Source organism: Thunnus maccoyii, chromosome 19 (assembly GCF_910596095.1).
Source record: "Thunnus maccoyii chromosome 19, fThuMac1.1, whole genome shotgun sequence".
NCBI classification, from domain to species: Eukaryota; Metazoa; Chordata; class Actinopteri; order Scombriformes; family Scombridae; genus Thunnus; species Thunnus maccoyii.
In genome coordinates, this window is record NC_056551.1 from 25,494,806 (window position 1) to 25,516,043 (window position 21,238).

The 21,238-nt window shown below is 40.0% G+C and overlaps 1 protein-coding gene across 2 annotated transcripts in view; it reads right to left on the reverse strand.

Annotated features, from left to right (window-relative positions):
- rasgrf2a (Ras protein-specific guanine nucleotide-releasing factor 2a) overlaps positions 1-21,238 on the reverse strand; it is a 45,189-nt gene that overhangs the window by 11,606 nt on the left and 12,345 nt on the right. For both annotated transcript variants that reach the window (XM_042394757.1, XM_042394756.1), the window contains 18 exons: positions 13,303-13,409; positions 11,036-11,183; positions 10,614-10,703; positions 10,282-10,535; positions 10,120-10,199; positions 7,913-8,106; positions 7,698-7,807; positions 7,500-7,618; positions 6,197-6,360; positions 5,529-5,595; positions 5,312-5,448; positions 5,152-5,234; positions 4,818-5,066; positions 4,509-4,601; positions 3,908-4,419; positions 756-881; positions 522-611; positions 15-121 (listed from right to left, as the gene is read on the reverse strand). In XM_042394757.1, the coding sequence (XP_042250691.1) occupies positions 15-121; positions 522-611; positions 756-881; positions 3,908-4,419; positions 4,509-4,601; positions 4,818-5,066; positions 5,152-5,234; positions 5,312-5,448; positions 5,529-5,595; positions 6,197-6,360; positions 7,500-7,618; positions 7,698-7,807; positions 7,913-8,106; positions 10,120-10,199; positions 10,282-10,535; positions 10,614-10,703; positions 11,036-11,183; positions 13,303-13,409 (2,730 nt within the window). The remainder of the gene's footprint in view (positions 1-14; positions 122-521; positions 612-755; positions 882-3,907; positions 4,420-4,508; positions 4,602-4,817; positions 5,067-5,151; positions 5,235-5,311; positions 5,449-5,528; positions 5,596-6,196; positions 6,361-7,499; positions 7,619-7,697; positions 7,808-7,912; positions 8,107-10,119; positions 10,200-10,281; positions 10,536-10,613; positions 10,704-11,035; positions 11,184-13,302; positions 13,410-21,238) is intronic.

The window sequence follows — 21,238 nt, forward strand, 5'->3', positions numbered from 1 at the left end:
GCTAGTTGACTCACCTGGGAGTGCTTGGAAACCCAGTGTCGCAGCACATTGAGAACTCTGTTGGTAGCAGCTCTGCGGATGATGAATTCTTTGTCACAGGATTTCTCCGAATTACTAAAACCTAAAGCAGGAAAAAAAAAAAAAGAAAAAGAAAGATTAATCCAGGCAGCACCTTTAACTCTATCATGGCCAGTTCTTTTTAAACTTCTTTAAAACTGTGGCGCATTAACGGGGATCTGCTTCCTGACTCACACGAGAAATATTCAGAATCATAACACTGCAGCTGCTGATTCATCTGACTTTTGACAAACAAAACAAAAGACTGTACTGATGCTGGAAAATAATTGCTCAAACTATTAAGATGATAACAAACTCTTTACTGCAGAAGATTTCATGTTATTCCTGCCACTTAACTGCCTCTTAAGAGCATTTCATTGTTATGTGATTGTAGAAGTTACAACAAAACAACAGTTCCTCCCTCAAACATGTGTCTTTTGACCTTCATGGCTTGCCGTGCTCACCCTGAGAGCTGCTGTGTCCCGCGGCAGCAGTGGCGATGGCGAACGCAGAGGCCGGAGACATCGTACAGCGAGAGTTCTCCCCTGACGTGACTGACGAGGAGGCAAAGACGTTAAAAACAGTATGAACGAGAACTCTGTCTGCTCAGTTTGTTACTGTATGTATAAAGTGTGTATCTGTGTGTGTGTGTGTGTGTGTGTGTGTGTGTGTGTGTGTGTGTGTGTGTGTGTTTGTACCTCCTGACTGTCTGTAGCGTAGATGCCTCGGTGTCGACGGTGAGCGACAGGGAGACATGTCGCCCGGCTCGCTGCTGGCCGGAGCTTCAGGAATAAACTTGTCCAGAGACACTGACTCCAGAACAGCTGATAGGCGGGAAAAAAAGTCACATATTAAACATTTAAATTGATTATACTGAAGATCTGAGAGCAGCTGAAACTGTTGATAATCTTTAAACATACAATAAACTTAAAACCGACCTTGTTAGCTTTTGATTTGAATGTTTTCATTTAATCATTTACTTTATTATATTCATTCAATGTTTTATTGCATCTTTTCTATTTTATTTGTCATTGTCTTTTATCTGTTTTATCAAGTTCCTATTTTATTTTGTTTTAAATGTATTTAATTGGTTTTATTACATGTTGATCTTTTTTAATTTCTTATATTTTGTTAGTCTCATCTTTGTAGAACTTTTAATTGCACTAACCTGTACGAAAGGTGCTATACAAATAAAGTTTGATTGATTGTGTTAATTGATGTGGCCATCTGAGCACCAACACAGGACAACTGATGATATGATGTAACCAGACGAGTCGATATAAGTTCTGTTTCAGCCAAAACAAACTGAAAACAAACAGGACTTTATCAAATATATCACAGATAATCAAAAGGAACGTTTTCCTGCTGTTCTAGATGTCCTGATGTGCACACAGAGGGTTCTGCTTTAATCTCATCGTGGAGTTAAATCTGTATAAACAGGAGTTGGTTAGTTATCTAAGCTTTATTTATTTATTCAGGAAATCTTCTCTTTTTATGAAAGAGAGACCCGAGAACAGTTTACATAGAAACCAGATCATAATAAACAAACATTATGAGAAATATCAGTTACTAAAACTTTAAAGAGGGACACTGTTGCAGAGGAAATGCACCAATAACAAAACTTCTTGTGATATAATACAGCTCATAAACATCATTAAACACGATTAGACTTTCCTTCAAAGCAACCTGGTTGTCTCCTCCATTCATTAATGCCAACGTTCCCCCAATCTAAACTAGATTAACTGGTACAAAGAATGGCTGCAACTAATGATTTTTTAAAATATATACAGTATTTATATATTTTTGGGGTATTTTATGCCTTAATTAGATAGAAACAGTAGAGAGAGATGAGACGGAGAGATGGGATTTGATCAAACTGCAGATATCGTGGTTATTTTCATTAATGATTAATCTGTTGATTAACTTCTTGGTTAATGGTCTATAAAACATCATAAAACAGTAAAACATTTCCGTCCCAGTTTCCCAGAGTCCAAAGTGACATCATCAAATGTCTTATTTTGTCCGACCAACAGTCCAAAACCTGAAGATATTCAGTTTACAGTCTTATAAAAGCAGTAACTCCTCACACTAGAGGAGAATTTTGGCTTTTTTTTTTCTTAAAAAATGACTCAAAACAATTATTGGATTATCAAAATAGTTGCCAAATCAATTATATAATCAACTAATGGCTGCAGCTCTACAAAACTGTTTAGCAGTTTGTTAGGGACCTGACTCAGGGCTTAGAAAGCACTCAGGCACCCTTATTTATGGACATTGGGCCTCATGAAAGAACATTTTTGTAATCTTATGAGTTTTCCAGGTCAGATTCTGCAAACTTTCAACTCTTAGTCGCACAAATTTATCGTAAATCGCTCATTTCTGTGTTGGATTATATTGATTTCTTATTGTTTTTCTATCCCATTAAATGAGAAGTGGACTAAATATTAGAAACATCTCTCAGTATGACCCAATCAGCCTCCATAATTACCATTAAATAAATCACTGCATCTCTAAAACAGATCATCATGAAGGTAGGACTGTTGTATTTTACTGCATTAGTTTTATTAGTGTACCTAATAAACTAGCAAGTGACCTTTGAGTGAGCTTTCATGCCAGATAGTGTGTTGTTCATGCGTATCTTTAAACTATCATAAGCTGCTGTGTTTTGGGTGTTATTGGACGACTCTCCATTTCCCCCTTTCAATCTATCATTTTTCCATCTCAGGGGGCACTCGAGCTGCCGTGCAAGAGCTCGATTTATCTCTCTTCATTTTCTTTCTTTCTCTCCTCTCCAATTTGTTGTCAGAGAATTCCCGACCCCATGCTCTGCCGCTGTTTTCGTAGTGAACAAGCTGTCAGCTGTAGCCAGATGGTGATCTAAGAGCACGATTATTCCTCCGTTGGGTAACTGTGACCCATTTATGTCTCTTGTTCCCTCGTTTATTTGGGTTGGCAGGCCACTATCAGTTATGTGTCAGACTCAAGAGTAATATTAATGGAGTTACTATTATAACAAAGTTCAGGAACAAGACCACGCCTCTCTCTCTCACTAATTCAATCATCCGTGCATACCTATATGAGCGTGTCTAACCCCTTTCTGTCCCATACGTCTCAGTTCTCACGCCCCCCCCCCCAAACCCCATTCTTCTCTCTCCCCTCACAACGGGCGTCACGGTGGCTCACAGTGGTTTAGCACTTGTGCCTCACAACAAGAAGGTCCTGGGTTTGAACACTGGCCGTCCCAGATCCTTTCTGTGTGGAGTTTGCATGTTCTCCCTGTGTTCGCATGGGTTCCCACCATCAAAGACATGCTCGTTAGGGTTAATACTTCCACATAATGACGAAGCAGAAAGCTCATTGAGACACGTGTCCCCCGGGTTCCTAGACGCTCCAGCCTCTTCGTGATTCCATTTGGTCCCCGGTTGTCCCAACGCCATTGACCCCCATCATCCCACCGTACACGACCCGGACCAACCTTCAGCTCCCATTCATCCTCCGGCAATCGACCCCTTCATCCCTCTCCTCGATCCGCATCCAGCCCACCATACACTCTCCTCATCAATCCTGAACCCTCTCGACAATCCAAATAAATCTACTTTTATACCGTTCAAATGGCGTGGTCTTTGTTAGTGAAGTAATAAATAAATCACATTCCTACCAGTAGTTGCTTTGCCGTTTTGCAGTAGATGGCACTAATGTTCAAAATTCAGTGTTACGTGAAAGAAAAGCTCTAAACTCTAAAGCATTTACCTGTTTTTAAACCACAATCGACAGTAAGGCGTGCGCCCACTCATGTTCATACGGGACCGACTGAGTGTGAATCATGTGCTTCTGTGTTCCAGCTACGTACCCCTGCGGATGCTGCGCCTCAGCTTCCCACAGAAGGCGTCGATGCGAGGCAGCTCTCCACTGACGTCCTCCGCCGCAGCTGGACTGAGCTCCGGGGAGCTGGGACCACGGCTGAGGTCCAGGGGGGCTTTGGTGGAGGTGGGAGGCGGAGACGACACCCCCGAGGCCTGGGGGAGGCTGGGAGAGCGTGTGGCGGTGGGCGGAGGGGAGGAAAAGCCAGAGGGGGGCCTGGTTGAACCGGGAGGCGGAGAGGAGATGGAGGGACTGTGACTGGAGGTGGGGGAGTTGGCCGCGGAGGAGGAAGGTGTGGTGGAAAGGTCCAACGCTCCTGCTTTGGAACTGATCGGGGAGCTGAGGGAGAGCTTGCGGCAGTGGACCGGGGAGGAGGTGCGAGAGGGGATGGAGAGGGGAGGAGGAGAGGAAAACTTGCGACACAGCCTCGGGGATTTGTTGTTCAAGGGGTCGGTTCCCCACGTGCTCCCCTGGTTGGTCGCGAAGAAGAGCTCCAGAGACCTGAGAGACAGAGGAAGAGTTGATGTGTAGCTCTGTCTCTGACAAATGTTGGTGCAAGTGAATCACCAGTCCGCCGGATCGGTATTTACTTGGACTGGTCGAGTGCGAGCTGCGTGATCTTCAGACTGTAGTCGGGACAGAGGGACATGATGGACAGACGATCACATGAATGTTGTTCGATCCTGGAACAGTGACAGGAAGAGGAGGAAGAGTGGTGGAGGAAGGGTAGAGGAGAGGAAGAGGATGACAGGAGGTGAATAATGAGAGGAGAATGTGGAAATGGAAAGATGGCAGCCATGCATGAGTCTGTTACATGAAGAGTGAAGGAAGAAGATGGACGAACTTTAAACAAACGATGACTGATGAAGGTGGAAGGTGGAAGTAGCGACATGTAGTACCTGACAGGTATGGAGGTGAACGGCTTCTTGTAGATGTCAGCCAGCTTGTCGATGACCACGGCGGCTGTGGTGAAGATCCTGTACGTGTGGAGGAAGGTGTTGAGGAAGTCTATGGAGAGGAAACGCAGGTCTGTCAGACGTTCCAGCAGCCGCTCCACGCTGGCGTAGCGGATCTGTGGGACTTTGCAGGAGTTGAGCGTCTTGCTGAAGCAAATGTCGACGTCGTCTTTATGCAGTCGGGCGTCGGACCTTAAAGGAGAAAAATTTAAACGTTTATGTTCGTTCGCCGTATTCAGCTGACTCTTCAGACTCTCAGAAATCCTCCTTTTCTTACTTGATCATGTGCGGCACAGAAACTTTGGAGTTCTCCTCAAACACGCTGGTCATCAGGCCGTTACATCGGATATTATCGATGCACTGAAACACAGAGACTTGATCAGAAAACTGTTTTATTTGACAGTTCAAAACCATCATCACCATCCAGTCAGGCTCACCTGGCTGATGTCGCTGGTCCAGGCGGCCTTCTCCTGGCGGGAAGGAGCCAAGAGGACAACGGAGAAGGACTGACCATCAGGAGGCTCCACCACTATTTTAAACTCCAGATGGTTGAAGCCTTGACCCGCTGCGTTGTCTGAAAAAAATATGGATAACACATAAGTTTAAAAACGAAAGGTGAAGTTGGATTTGACAAAAGAAAAAAAAGATACTCACAGTCTTCATCGCTGGCGTCGAGTTCTTCAATCAGAGTGCACTCTATCAGAGACAAAGCTCCTCCTTGCTGTTGGGAGAGAAAACAACAAAAGGAGGCTTTGTTTGTTAGGATAGATGTAACAGAGCTGAAATAGTACCTAAAGAGGAAATAGTTTCAGTTTTTTAAAGGAAAAAGTGTTTTCTGTGAGGTATTTTTGGGGGGATTTGAATGACATCGTCTTTGTTTTAAGACAGAAATATTGTGAACTTACCCTTTAATGTCTCTTATGGCTTTATTCAGACATGACAGGACATTTATAATAAGAGCTCATGTGATATTTGGGGTGAAAGAGGACATGCTGCGTCACTGATGGAAAACTTATTTTGCTGTTGAAGCCTTAATTATTGACCTTCGTGCACATCAGGAATGTTTTTATAGACTGATTTGATATGAGAAGACTTAAATGTTTCATAATGATCCAAAATCTCATAATTGTGAGATCTTTTCTTGTAATTATGAGCTACTTTGAGATAAGGTTTGTGTTTGTTTGGTGTATTATTTTAAAGATGTTCTTTCCTGAGCTGCTTATAAGGCGACTAACAATTGTTTTATGTCAGTTAGTGATTGCGGTTGTTATTATTTACATTATTTGTTATGTCATAAATATCTGTAGTCAGGTGAGACTGACCTTCAGCAGGTGAAGCTTCCCTCCAGATGTTCGGGTACAGATGAGGAAGTGTTTGGTGAACAGAAAGCACTGCCTCTCTCCTTCCTTCCTCAGTGAGAGGGAACCCAGACGGACCTTACTGAGCATGCCCCGCTCGCTGCTGGACGGCAGCTGGATGAGAGATCCTGATGATGATGATGACGGAGAGAGAGAGAGTCAGGAGTGAGTGGAAAGTAAGGATGCGGGTTTCCAAGAGCTGGTTTGTTTTGGATCCAGTTCCTGGTTGGTAAGATGCTCGTAACGAATCTCTTCTTTCCTCTTTGGAAAACTATTTTAACTATTTCCTTTTGTCCTTACTTCAGCTGAAAGCTGGTGGACGGCTTGTAATGATGTTGGCAGAAACTTGTAAATCAGCACTAGAGCACGGTGTGAGACCACCTCGCCGTTTTTATTTCATTTTTTATTTTAACCCAAACCATTATCTTTTCCTAACCCTAACCAAGTGGTTTTTATGCCTAACCAGATCTTAACCACTGCGTTGTCACACCATAAAATACAATTATTTTTTAACAGTGACTGTCGTGATACTGCGTGTTGAAAAATGACGCTAAAGGGGTTCCTGACCAAACGTCGATATGTGACGAGTTGGGAGTGAGAACATGTTGAACAGTGAAGAACTTGAACTTATAGAGATGTTAGCTGACTGTCAGTGTCTCTGGTTAAAATGACAAACATCATCAGCAGCAGATTAGATCAGTTGTAGCTAATTAAAGTTAATGCTGTAACGACTAAAATAAAAAGTGAGTGTGTTGTGTGGTTGATGTGCTCTCTGCAGCTACTGTCAGTTAATCAAAGACTGTTTGAATGAAAAGACATGTCACTCTGTAACACTGCTGTATGATTTTTTTGTAGTTTTACAGAGCGGAGACATAAGAATCTCTCAGTTAAACTTTGATTCATATCAGATCGACCTTTGAATCTGATCAGCTTCATAGTTCTGAATCAGGATCTTCAGTATTTGGAGGAAGTAGCAGGTGAAGCACAAAAGGTTACAGCTGTTCACTAACTGCGTCAGATACACTTAATTTCATATATTATGCAGCCCAGCTCATATTCAGGTTATGAACATTAATAAACTCAGCCAAAAAAGGTGGTTAAACATCTTTCAGCTGTAGTCATTTTAGCCTTTTTACTTACAAACTTTTAAAGGTAAACCTAATAAGATTTGATAAAATGCCATCGAGCAGCTTCCACAGTGAAAACTGAAAACTAAACTGATTTGTCTTTGAGAAACTGAGAGCCAGATGTTGCAGAGGAAGCTCACCTTGTCTGACAAATGTCTGACTGGTGTCCAGCAGGATGTCGCAGCCCTCGACGATCATCCTCTCTATGGCCAGATTCTTCCTGATGTTCTCCGTGTCGCTCACTTCATCGTGCATCATCCTGACAACACGACCGCTCATCAGTATCATTATCGTCATCCTTCATTTATCCTCCTCATGAAACTCAAACACACACTTACTTCGACAGCTCCTCCAGTTTAGATTTGGCAAACTCCAGGCTCTTACGCTCCACATGCTCATGAGGCGTGTGTGCCAGCAGCTCGTGGAGAGTGATGATGTATCGTGGAATCTAAAATATCAACGAAACACACGAGACGTTGGTGACACAGGTTTGTCTGAATATACATCATACATTGGTTATTTTTTTGTGTGTATGTGGAAGCGTGCGTCCTACCTGGAACATGGGATAAGTGAGGAACGTCTCCAACATCCGGCCCTCGCAAGCGGCGTTGGACTCGTATTGTTTCAGCAGCTTGTCAAAGTCTCTGTTCTGCTTACAGTTTGCCAGCACCTGCAGGCTGTACTGGTGGTTACGCACAAACTCCTGGTATATGTTCAGCATAGGCAGCAGGATGTCAAACAGGTCCGCTGAGGGTGAAAAATAACAAACATACAAACCTTTAAAATACAAGTATCATAATGAGGCAGACGACAGCAAAGCAATGAGTTTTTAGATTGATTTCTTACTTTCCAGGCAGTCTTATGTCAGACTTATGTCATTCTGGCATGAACTGAACCAGAGAAAGAAACAAAAACAGATAACTGAACTGCAAAAAGGATTAAAACAAGTCAGTAGAGTCTTGCAATAAGTAAGTAGGTGTGTTTTACATGTGAAATATGATGTAAATGATGTAATATGATATGTGAAATGTGAAAAATGTGCCTGCATCATGTGAAAGTACAATGAAGTGTTGTCTGATGTGCACCTGGTGGACAAGTGAAATCATTCAAAAGAGAAAGTTTTGATGAGTTTTGATTTCCTGCACCACGTTTCTGTCATGGACATTGATAAAGGTGCAGACAGTGTGCAGGAATCATTTGCCTATATGTGAATTTATTGAAGCTATTCAGCAAAGTTTCAGGAGCAGGACCACACCTCAATTATGCCACTACCGGCAATCCTATAAATACCACCTAACCCTCTCCGCGTCTTCCGCTCTCGTATTCTGCACCCCTTCCTCCCACCCTATTTCTCTCTTCCTGTTTCTTCATGATTCTTCCTCTCCTTCGTAGGGTCCTGAGGGGGTCCGCTGTTGCCCGGGTGCTGTGGCGGATTCCCCGTAAGCTTCCCCACAACGCAGTCAGCAACCGAAAGAACTATGCACATTAATTGTTTTCCTCAATAAATCATCCAAACGCATCTTGTAGATGGTGTGGTCCTTGCTAGTGAATCACATGTAAAAAGTGTTTCACATGACATATAACAGGTGAAATTCTTCATGTGATTTTGTGAAATATCTGACATATGCTTGTATCATGTGAATTTATTACATGTGAAAGGTCTGAAAACCACATGTGCTTATTTGTGAATTTTTCATACATGTAATAAACATGTGAAATGTGTTTCGCATCTGATAAATTCACGTTTTTTTTGTTTTGTTTTGTTTGTTTTTTTGTCTTTCATACTGACGTGAAGAGACGTGCGTTCTCTGTGGGAGAACGGGGAAAGCCCGGGGAATAGTTTCCCAACCCGACCACATCCTGTCCTCTGACTTCATTTTAATGCCCTCAGCTTGTGAAGACAAACGTCTCTCAAAATCCTTCGTTCCTTCTGCCATCAGGCTGTTAAACCTTGATAGCAGGATGTGGAATGAATAATATTTACATACTCGTGGAGTTTTATTGTCTTAACTAATGATTCTGGGGCTTGTTATTGTTGAGACAAGGATTTTACTTATTTATTATGTATCTATTTATTGTTCATTTATTTACATGTCTGTGAGTACCTGTGTACTGACTGTCTCTGGCATAGATCTGTCTGTTATTTGTTTGTTTTTTGTGTCTTATGTATGGTCTGTGTACACTGCCAAACTGAATTGCCCTTTCGGGATAAATTAAGTCTGAAATTGGAAACCAACCAGTTGTTCTCTGACAGGTTGGAGATCAGTCTAAAGTTTTTTCAAGATGGTTTGCAGTGATGAGTCCTGGTAGCCTGCTGGTTAAGACATATGCTACGTAACCACAACATGTCGCTATAATAAACGCAAAGAGTATCTCCCCCACAAAAAATTAGGTAAAGTGATTTCAGGCATATGAATATTTGAAATGAATGGGCTAAAACGTGCAAACTGTATTAAAAGACATAACTGTAACACCGTGTAGTCTAAGCATCATGTTAGCAGAGCAGCAGCAGTCCTGAGTCTGTTTCTACACAGGATGCATTCAGGCTCCATGTCTGAGTGTAGGTCATCTGCATTTACATGCATAAAACAGAAGATAATAGACTTGAAGTGTCCTGAAAGTAAGGTGCAAGTTACAGCTGTATTGATTAAAGTAGAAACATATCTGTTCTGTCAGATGTGCTTAAGATGACGAAGATGCTAAAAACAAGCGGCTGAAATGCTTTCTGTGTAAACATCATATAAACTCTGCAGGACTCACCCAGAACCAGCGTGGGCCAGTTGGCGATCCGAGCTTTAAGACCTTGATGGAAGATTTCATGCAGAAACATGATGGTCTCACTAGAAAAAGAGAAACCGGCTTGAATGAGTTTTTCTTAAACTAGAAGATAAAATATGTGCGAGAAGTTTCCCTCCATCGCACCTGTTGAGGAAAATGCTGCTGACGTCATCGTGGCTGATGGGAGGTTTCTTGGAGCTGGCAGCCATGCGGAGCGGCCTGAGGAAACAGTTGACCAGGATGGAGAGCTGGTGGACGTACTCCGTCTCCGCTTCCACCATGTTGAAGACAATCTGGTTCCTCTTCCTCATGCTCTCGGCGTGAGGGGAACAGATGTAGTCCTGGACGATGATCTTCCACTTCCTCCGGCAAAGCCAGCCACGCATGAAACTCTGCACCTGCACAGCCGAAGCACCAGGTGTCTCTCTTTGCTCTTATTTCTTTTTATGTATTGATAAGTGACACCAACAACTTACCTTTTTGATCTTTTTAATATCAGGGTCTTCTTCTTCCTGGTTGTTCTGGTAAGGCAGCATCCTCTCCTTGGCTTTGTTCAACACTACAATCTAACACAACAACAACCTCCATGTGAAAATACTGAACTGGCTCCGAGGATAAAATATTCATGAAACTACTTTAGAGGATCAAAACAACGAATATGTTGTTGCATGATAAGGAAGTACTGGTCCAGGAATCGCTGGAGCCCTGCTGCGCTTTCATTTAAGAGAAACATGCGCCCTTGACTCAAGTGTTTTCCCATCATGCCAGATGCATTTGCATGCTTTGATCTGCAGTGTGCTCCATCTGAGAACGCCTGTGCACATGCATGTGTGTGTGTGTGTGCGTGCGTGGATTTATGTATGCATGCACACGCAGATGTGGATGCACTCATGCATACCTCAGCTTTAAGCCTCTCGATCTCAGTGCCCTGGTCCTCCAGCTGAGTGCGGAGCTGATTGGCTGCGATCTTCTCGGTCTCCATGATCTGGACCAGGTGGATGTATTTCTGCATCAGGATCTCACGCTCGATGATGATGTCGGAGTAACTAAAGGGAGGACAGAGGGGGGGAATTATTGTGTTTTAAGACATATACTGTAATTAAACATATACAGATATGATTTAACTGACTAAAGCGGCAACAATTAGTCAACTGACAGAAAGTTAATTAACAGTTTTCAAGGTTCATTTTAAATGTTTGCACAATGAAATTCAGTTGTAGCTCCCAACATGCTACATAGACAGATAATGTATTTACAAATATTTAAATTAGAATTGAATACAATAATCAATTTGGCAATAAAATAGAGCAAAGTATATAAAATTAGCACTAAAGAAGTGATTAAAAAGGAAAAACTATATTATATATACTGTACAAGGAATATACAGTTACACACACCCAATAGTTTTTACAATATATGCAAAATACATGTTTTTTTTATTTTATTTTGATATTTGAATAATTGTTTCAATCATTTTTTAAAGCAAATATGCCAAAAACTTGCCAAAACACAAGATTTGATGCTTTTCTTTGTCATATATGATAGTAAACTGAATAATTTTGGGGTTTTTAACTGTTGGTCAGACTGAACAGAACAAAGATGTCAATTCAGGTTTTGGGAAATTATAACAGACATTTTTCACTATTTTCTGATATTTTATGGAAAAAAACAATGAATTCAGAAAATAATCAGCTGATAAATCGACGATAAAAATAATTATAAGTTGCAGTCCCTGTCACAGACCGGACCGACATGTCACCCTGCGAGAATAAATAAAGGTGGTTTTTTGATGTGCATCAGATTTTCTACTGAATGTTGAGATAAAAATAGGAAACGCAGCCTCGGTGAGGGAGAGAGGAGAGAAATAGAGGTCGAGTGGCGAGATCAAGTCTGTGATGTAACCAGTGTAGCAATACAGCACCAGTGTGACCTAAATGTGAACTGCTGCGAGCAGAACACATCCATGTGCACACACACACACACACACACACACACACACACACACACACACAGATATGGAATAACACGTGGTAGTTATGTCAAATGTGTATCAGCACAAAGAGCGAGCAGAAAGTAGAGAACAGTTTGTTGTTATTTAACACCTCAACTCATGAAAAGTGTAGAACTGCTGCATGTTACTGATAGTATATAAAACACTTAATTACATGGTGGAAAGTATTACTACTGTACTTAATAAAGTACAGAAATATAAACAGCTAAATGTACTTAAAGTATGAAAAGTAAAAGTATGTATGTAGGAAAAATGTCCCTCTGACTGATATATTATTATATATGACATCATTAGATTATTAATAGTGAAGCATCAGTGTTAGAGCAGCATGTTACTGTTGTAGCTGCTGGAGGTGGAGTTAGTTTACACTACTTTATATACAGTTAGCTAGTTTAGTCCAGTGGTTCCCAACCTAGGGGTCGGGGCCCCTCCAAAGGGTCATCAGATGAATCTGAGGGGTCGTGAGATGATTAATGGGAGAGGAAAGAAGAAAAAACAAAGTTCTGATACACAAATCTGTTTTCAGTTTTTTGGACTTTTTCTCTAATCTTTGATTTTTGCTGAAATATTGGATCATTTTATCTCTTTAGAGACTACTTTTTCTGAATGTACTAAAGAAAAATATACTTTTAAAGGGATTATTCTACTGTGTTATGAGTCCTTGTGAAGCAGAAATGAAGGAGCCCCAACTAGACACTTGTTTTTACACTCACTGTCCAGTTTATTATTATACACATGTGAAATCTAATGCAATGCAATACAACAGCTCTGATGGGTTTCTATTATTTTGTTCATTAGAAACACCTTTGATAATGTCCAGTGCAGCACCACTACGACCTAAATAATGAACATAAAGTAGAATTATCTCCTTTTTGACAGTGTCAACAAAAACTGTAAACTTATGAGCTTTGTAAAGGTAGAATTTGTGACAGAGCTGTTGCATTAGATTTGCACAGGTGTTCCTAATAAAGAGTGTAAAAACTTATCATATGTTTTATTGTAACATCCTGATCTGAAGAGTAACCAGTAACTTCAGCCGCCAGATAAATGTAGTGGAGTAAAAAGTACAATATGTGAGTAAATGTGCTCTGCAAATCAAACATTAAAAACAGTGGTGATATTAGTGTTAGTATTAGAGTCCCGTCCTGTCTCACCTGGCCTGCTGGATGTACTCCACCCACTCGTTGCAGTCTGACTCTTCCTCTGTCCGCAGCTCCAGAGGTTTCTGTCCATCATGGCCAAAAATCACCAGGAAGTAGTGCTGCATTAGAGAGAAAACAGACACAAAAACACCAAATAAATAAATGACTTCCTGCTCAGGTACAAGATGACCTGAAAAACTACTGCGAAAAACTCTTCTTCTTCTTCTTCTCTTGTTATTCCCAGTACAACACATCATGACATGAGGTCAGAATGAGCAGAACAGCTGCTGGTTTACAGTACAGAGGCCAACATTTGTGATTTGTCTGTTACATTTTCTCATTCCGGGTTTATAAAATGAGGCTGTTACCGTAAATTTTGATCTGTTCTCATATGTTTGCAAATATCAGGAAGCCTTTATGTTATTTATTATATCTGTAATACTGTTGTTCAGAAGTTCTGCAGTAAATTCACGTTATTGTAAAATATGTCAGTGGGATTCATCGTCAGTTTCATGTCCATCCATCCAGTCACGGTTAAAATGTTTCAGTCTGAACCAGAGTGGTTGACCGACTTATGTTGCCAATACAAAATCAATAAGAACACCCATTTTCAGCGGACTATATCTCTTCTCTTATATAATTCCAAATCAAGATATGGCAACAACTGAACAGAAATTAAACAAATAATCGTATAAAACCAATGATATGTGTTTATCTGAATATCAGATTCAGATCCTGACATCCTGTGAAAGCTTCACGTCGTCATTGAGTGTCATGAAGCTTCGGGGGTTACAGATGACCAGCTTGTCTTTACGGCACCGCGTCCCGCCGCTCTGTCAGAACGCATTAAGAGCTACGAGCCGTCATCGTGTGGCAGCAGGTTAGATCCCCTCCAGCGTCGCCGCACCACCATCAATGATCTAATTAAGTAACTTACAGGAGCGGCTCTGCCAAGTCTGAGGTTGGTACCCACAGATATAACAGAGATGATGTTGAGAAATTCTACCACTTTTTACTAATAAAAGGTCAAAACATTTTCACAAAAACATTGAAAACTTTAATATTTCAAGACAGAAAAATGTTTGCTTATATCACTTCTTTAAATTAACTGCAATGTTGAGTTTTATTGTGCATAAGATAAGATCATCTGCCTCCTTTTCCTTTTTATTCAAGAGTTTTTAGTTCAGAAATGACGTTACATCATCACATCTAAAAATAGCGGACAGAGAAAATTAAGATTTATAAATTCACATCTGTTAGTCAGAATATATATTTTTACTCTAACGCCTACCGTTTATTTATTTATACACTTGTAAATTCCTGATCTGTCGTAGTTTTTCTGTCTTTATCTTTATTTTTTGTTTACATTATATCTTTATTGTTTATCTTGTTGTTGTTGTTGTGAAGAATTGTTTTTACTTGTCCCGAGTCTCATCTTAAGCATTTCATTGTGCAGATGTTATTCTGTATAAATGACAAATGAAGTAGAATTTGGAATATATGCTGCATTTCATTATATACAGAGTTCAAATATGTTTTACATTTGATCATCAGCTGTTTGTAATTCTTTGCAATCAAACTTTCAAATCATCATAACAAAGGAGGCGGCTGTGGCTCAGGAGGTAGAGCGGGTCGTCCATTAATCGGAAGATCGGCGGTTCGATTCCCAGCTCCTCCAGTCTGCGTGTCGATGTGTCCTGGGCAAGATATTTAACTTAACGGCTGTGTCATCAGTGTGTGAATGGTTAGTTTCCTCTGATGAGCAGGTTGGGACCTTGCACGGCAGCCCTTGTACCCATTCAGCGTATGAATGTGATTCGTAGTGTAAAAGCGCTTTGAGTGGTCAGAAGACTAGAGAGGTACCATACAAGTACAGTCCATTTACCATCACATGACGAAAAGACAGAAACACTGTTGCGGTAAAGAAGGAGTGTACGATGAGTTTTGATTTCATATATTTATGCTCAGTTTGTTTAACCCTTTGAACCTTCGAGGGCTCTTCCTGATGTTTCTTCCATTTCTTTTTACTGTTAAAGGTTTTTTTAGGGAGTTTTTACTTATTTATATCGAGGGTCTGAGGATAGAAGATGTTGTCTTGCCCACCGAGACAAATTTGTGATTTGTGATATTTGGCTGTACAAATAAAAATTGACTTGACTTGAATTTGTAGCCTTTGTGCCGTAGGAAACTGTTTACTTGTGTTTTATAGAGCAAACGATAAATCAGTTAATCAAGAAAATAATCATCAGATTAGTAGATAATGAAAATAGTCATTAATTGCAGCTACAGACACAGATGTAGCTGAGGTTTGTTTTACTGGAGAATAAAAAAGTCATAAATTTGATTATTATGAATTAAGAACCATAGTTATATGTTTTTTTTCTGTGATTTTAAAGTGGTTTTACTGACGAGTATCTTTAACAGACTTCTGTAAAGGTTCTGGTGATTTTTACAGTACATGTCTGTTTGTGCATTTTGGTTTAACAGAGTTACAGTTTTGAGATAAAAGGGTTATAAATGTTGACCTAAATTGTGAGGAAAAAGGGTTAAGTCGTATTTTAATCATCCATGCATTCATATTCTACACCCACTTATCCTGTTCAGGGACGTTTTAATTCAGAGTATACATAATTTAAAAAGTACATGGATGCATATGTAAATCTTCCGCTTGTGTGTTTATGCATGAATACATTCCTTAGGCCTGTATACATCACGGTGAAAAATGTAATTACGACAGTTGTATGAATAAGGATGAATTTCCTGCTCTCGTCCAAGTCATGTGTGTAACAGTCGGCTCATCTGAATGTGGCGGTTTCTCAGTGTTACAGATGATCGTTGGTCTACATTTGTTAGTTTCATCACTATTATTACCTGATTATAATCCTGTACTATAAAATATTTGTGACATCAGAGACAGACAGAGGAATCACTTCATTATATAATTGTTTTATCACAAGAATTTAACAAGACAAGTTAACAATGCACATTATTAGTTCTCAACAAAAAACACTGATCTACCCGACTGCAGACTGATGAGAATAGAAAGGATGAGCAAAAATTAATCTGTGGGATCTGTCATATTCATATAAATATTACATATACTTTCAGTCTCATCAGTGTCAAAACTAGCACTAATGGAAAGTTATTATTAACCATGACTGAGCTCTGCTGCTCCAATATCTCATTTTGAAGTGGATGTTAATGAAAGCTACCTTACAAAAACGAGTCCACATGTCACTATAGTATACATATAGTAATATAATTCGGTGAAAATCCTGTTTCTACATTATTTTCCTACACATTAATGTGCCAAACTGCAAGCTGCTCTTTGAACACTGAGCCCAAACTGAAAAAGCTACTTTTAAAAAGTGTACTATTTACTTTTTCCCGTCCAGACAAGTTTTCAGATATATAAAAATACTCTTTTTTGAATAATAATTTGTGTCTAATAAGATTTTCTACAAAAAAAAAGTTCAATTACCTTATTAAAATCTTCAAAATGACATCTCCTCCTTCTCCCTCATTAAAAATCCAGAGTCTGTGAATATTTAAATATTGTTTATTTCTAAAGTTTTCCAGCTGGACACCAGATGTTTCCTCCTTCACTGTAAAGTTCATTCTCAGTGTTTTTTCACTGGAGGCTTCGAATTTCCACATCACACTTGTGTAAGTTGCAAAACTGGACCATGATCGGCTCCAAACCGGTTGTGATGTCACAAATCCTGCTCGTAGGTGCACGTGTTAAACTGAGATTTGAGGTGAAAACAGAGAAACTTTTCTCTTTCAGCAGATGAATATGAAACCAAACTCTGCACAGAGAAGAGAACAAACATCCAACTGAAGGAACAAGAAGACAAACATGTTTTTGAGTGGAGGAGAACTTGGAAGATACATATAATGTAAATATACTTAAACCTGCATTAACTGATTTTTTGTCAACTTGTTTTCAGTGGAAACAAGTAGTGAACACAACTCTGACACATCATCAGCTTTTAAGTTGATATGTTGAACTTGTTAGCAAACAGTTGCTTATTTCCACATCCAGCAGTTACGGAGCAACATTATCATTCATGTGGAGTCGTGTTTCTGTCCACCTGGTGAATATAAGTCCAATATTCACTCTCTTTTAGCTTCTGTTTTTACTCTCTACCAACTCCTGAGGGAAATATCTGGCTCTTTAGCTGCTAAATGCTCCACTATGTTCACCAGCTAGTCTACAGCTAACTGTGTCTGTTTGCTGTTTGGTGCTGAGCAGGTAGTGTACAGCGGCTTTTTACAGCTTTTTCTCTGAAAACAGCTGCCTGCTGTGACCCAAAACGACGCTATGAGGGCGCTGAGAGTGAACCAAAACAGTAAAGTTGCAGCCGGACAGATAAACAATGAGCTGAAACTCACTATAAAGCTCCGTAAAGCCAAGAGGAGCTGCAGAGTCACTGATAATTCTCTGTAGGTTCATTACTACGAGCCACAACCAACACATTACACACTGACAGATCAGACATTATCATAGAAAATGTCAATTATAGCCACATTAATTAGAAAGTTAGCATGAGAAATCTCCAAATGATCCATGTAGACCTATTTTCCGCTGATAATGAGAAACTTTTTCCTGCATTTTTGTAGTTTTTACTTATTGAATATATTCTTTCCACTGATGCTGCCACAGGGAGAAAGTAGGCCTGTGTAGTAATGATGTAACGATAAGCGGGTGAGAGACACTTGCTAGCGTGTGGCGGCTACGGACCAGAGAGAGGCTTAAGGGCTTGTTTATGTGTGTGTGTGTGTGTGTGTGTGTTCGGGGGGAGGGAGGGTTTACATAACCATCAAGGCTTGTACAGCTCCTTGCATTGCTAATGCGGCTTCCCCCGGCCACAAGCCTGCTTTAAGCTGGAGGATAACAATGAGAGAGAGACAGACAGACAGACAGTCAGACAGACAGAGGGAGCTTTAAGCCCTGCCCCGTGCCCCGCACCCAGTATCACTATGTCCAGTCACAAAAATCAGTTCATCTGTCTGCCGTGCACGGACACAAATACGTGAGCAGCCAGCTCTTAGTGCTGAAGACTCAGCATCACTTACAGAACATGACTTGCAGGACGACGGTACTAAGTTTGAATTATTCACTTCATCTCTCTTTCACTCACAGAGCACAGACGACACAAACTGGGATTCAATACGCTCAGGCAATGTGGAAACACTCAAACTATGCAACAAAGATTTAATTTTTGGGTAACATTTAACTTTAAGACCCCTTATCTATCATTTATAAGCAGTTTATAAACGTTTAATAAATGTTCATAACACACTAATGTAGTTATAAGCAGATATTGGGGCAGTTTTATGTGTTTATCAATGTTCAGTATTTGTCAGTAATTATAACTTCTCCTATGAAGACAAATTTTATATTATTACAACTGTGTTTTACTGTATTATCATTCATTATCTGTTTATACAGCAGAAAACACTTATGGATGTCTACAGGAGGAGGTATAGTTATAGTTCTTGACAAATACATTACTGCACACTTATATCTGCTTATAACTTAAGGCCTTTGCACACTGGACGCAATTTTTTCGTGCGATTATTTCGCAATTTCATGTCGTTTATTTGCGTCGCTGTGTATGTGTAAAGGCCTTTAGTAGTATTACCATTTTTTGCTGTTAATTATAAACAGTCTACATCACAGTGTGTTTATATTTTGTTAGTATTGAAGTTATACTTTAATAGATTCTTCGCCACTTTTGCCTTCAGTAACATCAGTCATTTTTCCTTGTTGAAATTAGCACCTTTAAAAGGAGACACAGGTGCCATTTAGTTTAAGCCAGTTTCCTTCTGTCTACATCTAGTTCACATTTCCTCTTGTTATTTTCCAACATACACTTTACAGACGTTAGCAGGAAAGCTAATGTGGGTTGTTGTTCAGAGTCTGTGGCTCTTGTGATGTGTAGCCGGATGCAATCAGGCTCAGTGTGACCTTCTGCTCTGCTGATGATAGAACCACATGTTATCGCTTTATGCAAAGATTTGATTTGCTGTATTGAAATAAGGACTCCAGCTACATAAGCAGGTGATGGAACTGTATTTAATCAAAATAATGTAAAACTATTAATTTTAAATATGAATTTCCCCCATTTGCTTTCTGATTTTTTTCCTCGAAGGACAAGAGAGTTACAGAGCAGATATGTAGCTGTAATAGACCAAACAGGCAGTTTAATATCAGTCAGACTTTAACCCTCAAACAGCCCTTTCAAGGTCCGTCCCAATATGAGGAGCAGGTAAAATGTCCTCCCAAGGCCTAAAACTCAAAGTGGTCCTCACAAAGCTAGATACACAAGTACACACACACACTCACAGAGAGCAACTGCAGGATTTAAAATATCCACACAGCTTTGGGACATTTCCACAGCTAAAGCATTGCTCCTGACACACAGCGTTGGCTATATCTGAAGAGAAATCAAGTAATTTAGCTTGTTGTGAGGTAGTCTTTTGTATCGCAGTCAGAGAAAGACGGATCCACTCACAGTACAGTAAAAGGAAAGCTACAAATAGCTCAGGTAGCAGTAATGTGTGGTGGAGTGTGTGTGTGTGAGGTGCAGTTGTGTTGACTTGGTATTCAGACAGTGTCTGCAGGCAAAAGGACCAGTAAGGATGCTATTCTTAGTCGAGCACAGCAGCATCCCAGAGCACCGCCACCCTTACATACAAACTCACAAACACAAACACAGACAGCGTGAACATGTTCAGACTCAAAAATGACAGAATCCTGCTTTAATATTTGTGAACATTTTGTTTCTAAATGCATTAAACGTAAAAACTGAACTCTCTTCATTCTCTATTTATTTCTGTAATTGCCAGAGAAAAGAAGTCAAACATGTCCGTGTGTTTATATAAAACTGTCTCAAAATCTAATTTCCTTTTTAATCATCATAATCTTCGTCTTGTTCTTCATCCCCTTGTATACCAACACTTTCAAATAATGTCTCCATAAATCTCCTCTTACCTCATATCTCTGTGTTTCTACCTCATCTAACTTGCTGTATGTGCTACAGTACATAAGCCACTTCAACTCTCAACTCTCATCACCATGGAAACACATCAGTCAGGTGGTCCGGCTGCTGCATGGGTTGGTATCCTATAGTGGGCAGCACCATTAGCATAAAGAAACGGTGGGCAGAGGAAGAATAAATAAGTAAATCACCACAGATTTCACATCTGGCATCACAATTAAAAATAAATGCACAAATACTAGTTTTGATGTACTTTTAACTGACCTACTGCTCTCTGTACTTAACTCCAGAACAGGCTGATTATGGCAGAAATTAACAGGTGAAACATTATGGATTAGTAATTTGGAGAAAGCATTTACTTAAAGTTGCTCTGATCAATATTTCTGCATTAAAAATGGGTCAGACAACTACGGCCCAATTCCAGTGTCCACCCTAAACCTTAACCAACAATAAACTGATGTACTAACAAGTGTTGTGTGTGTATCCAAAGCCTGATATATGTTATTCCTCTGTGCCGTAGACCTCCGTTAATGTCCAAAAACTATTAAAAACACATCAGTGAGCCACACCGCTGCACTGGGTGACATGTTTCTTCATTATGAAGAGTTTGGTCATGTTAGTTTGTTTAGAAACGGCTCCAAAGACTAATAACAGCGATCACATTTTCACTCTCTGGAGAGTAGTTCCTTGTAGGATCAGATATTTGTCTAGATGACCGTTTGCCAACACATTTGCCATATCAACTGTGCAAGGTGAATTTATGGACTTGTTCTGCTGATCTCTAAATATCTTCAAATTGATTATAAAATAATTACTGGAACTATACCCTTAACTGTACCTAATTTGTGCATAGCAGTCTTGCATGCTGTGTATGTCATACGATGTTACAGATAACTGCATTTGAGCATATTTAAACAGCAATTAAGCAACTGTCAGTGCCA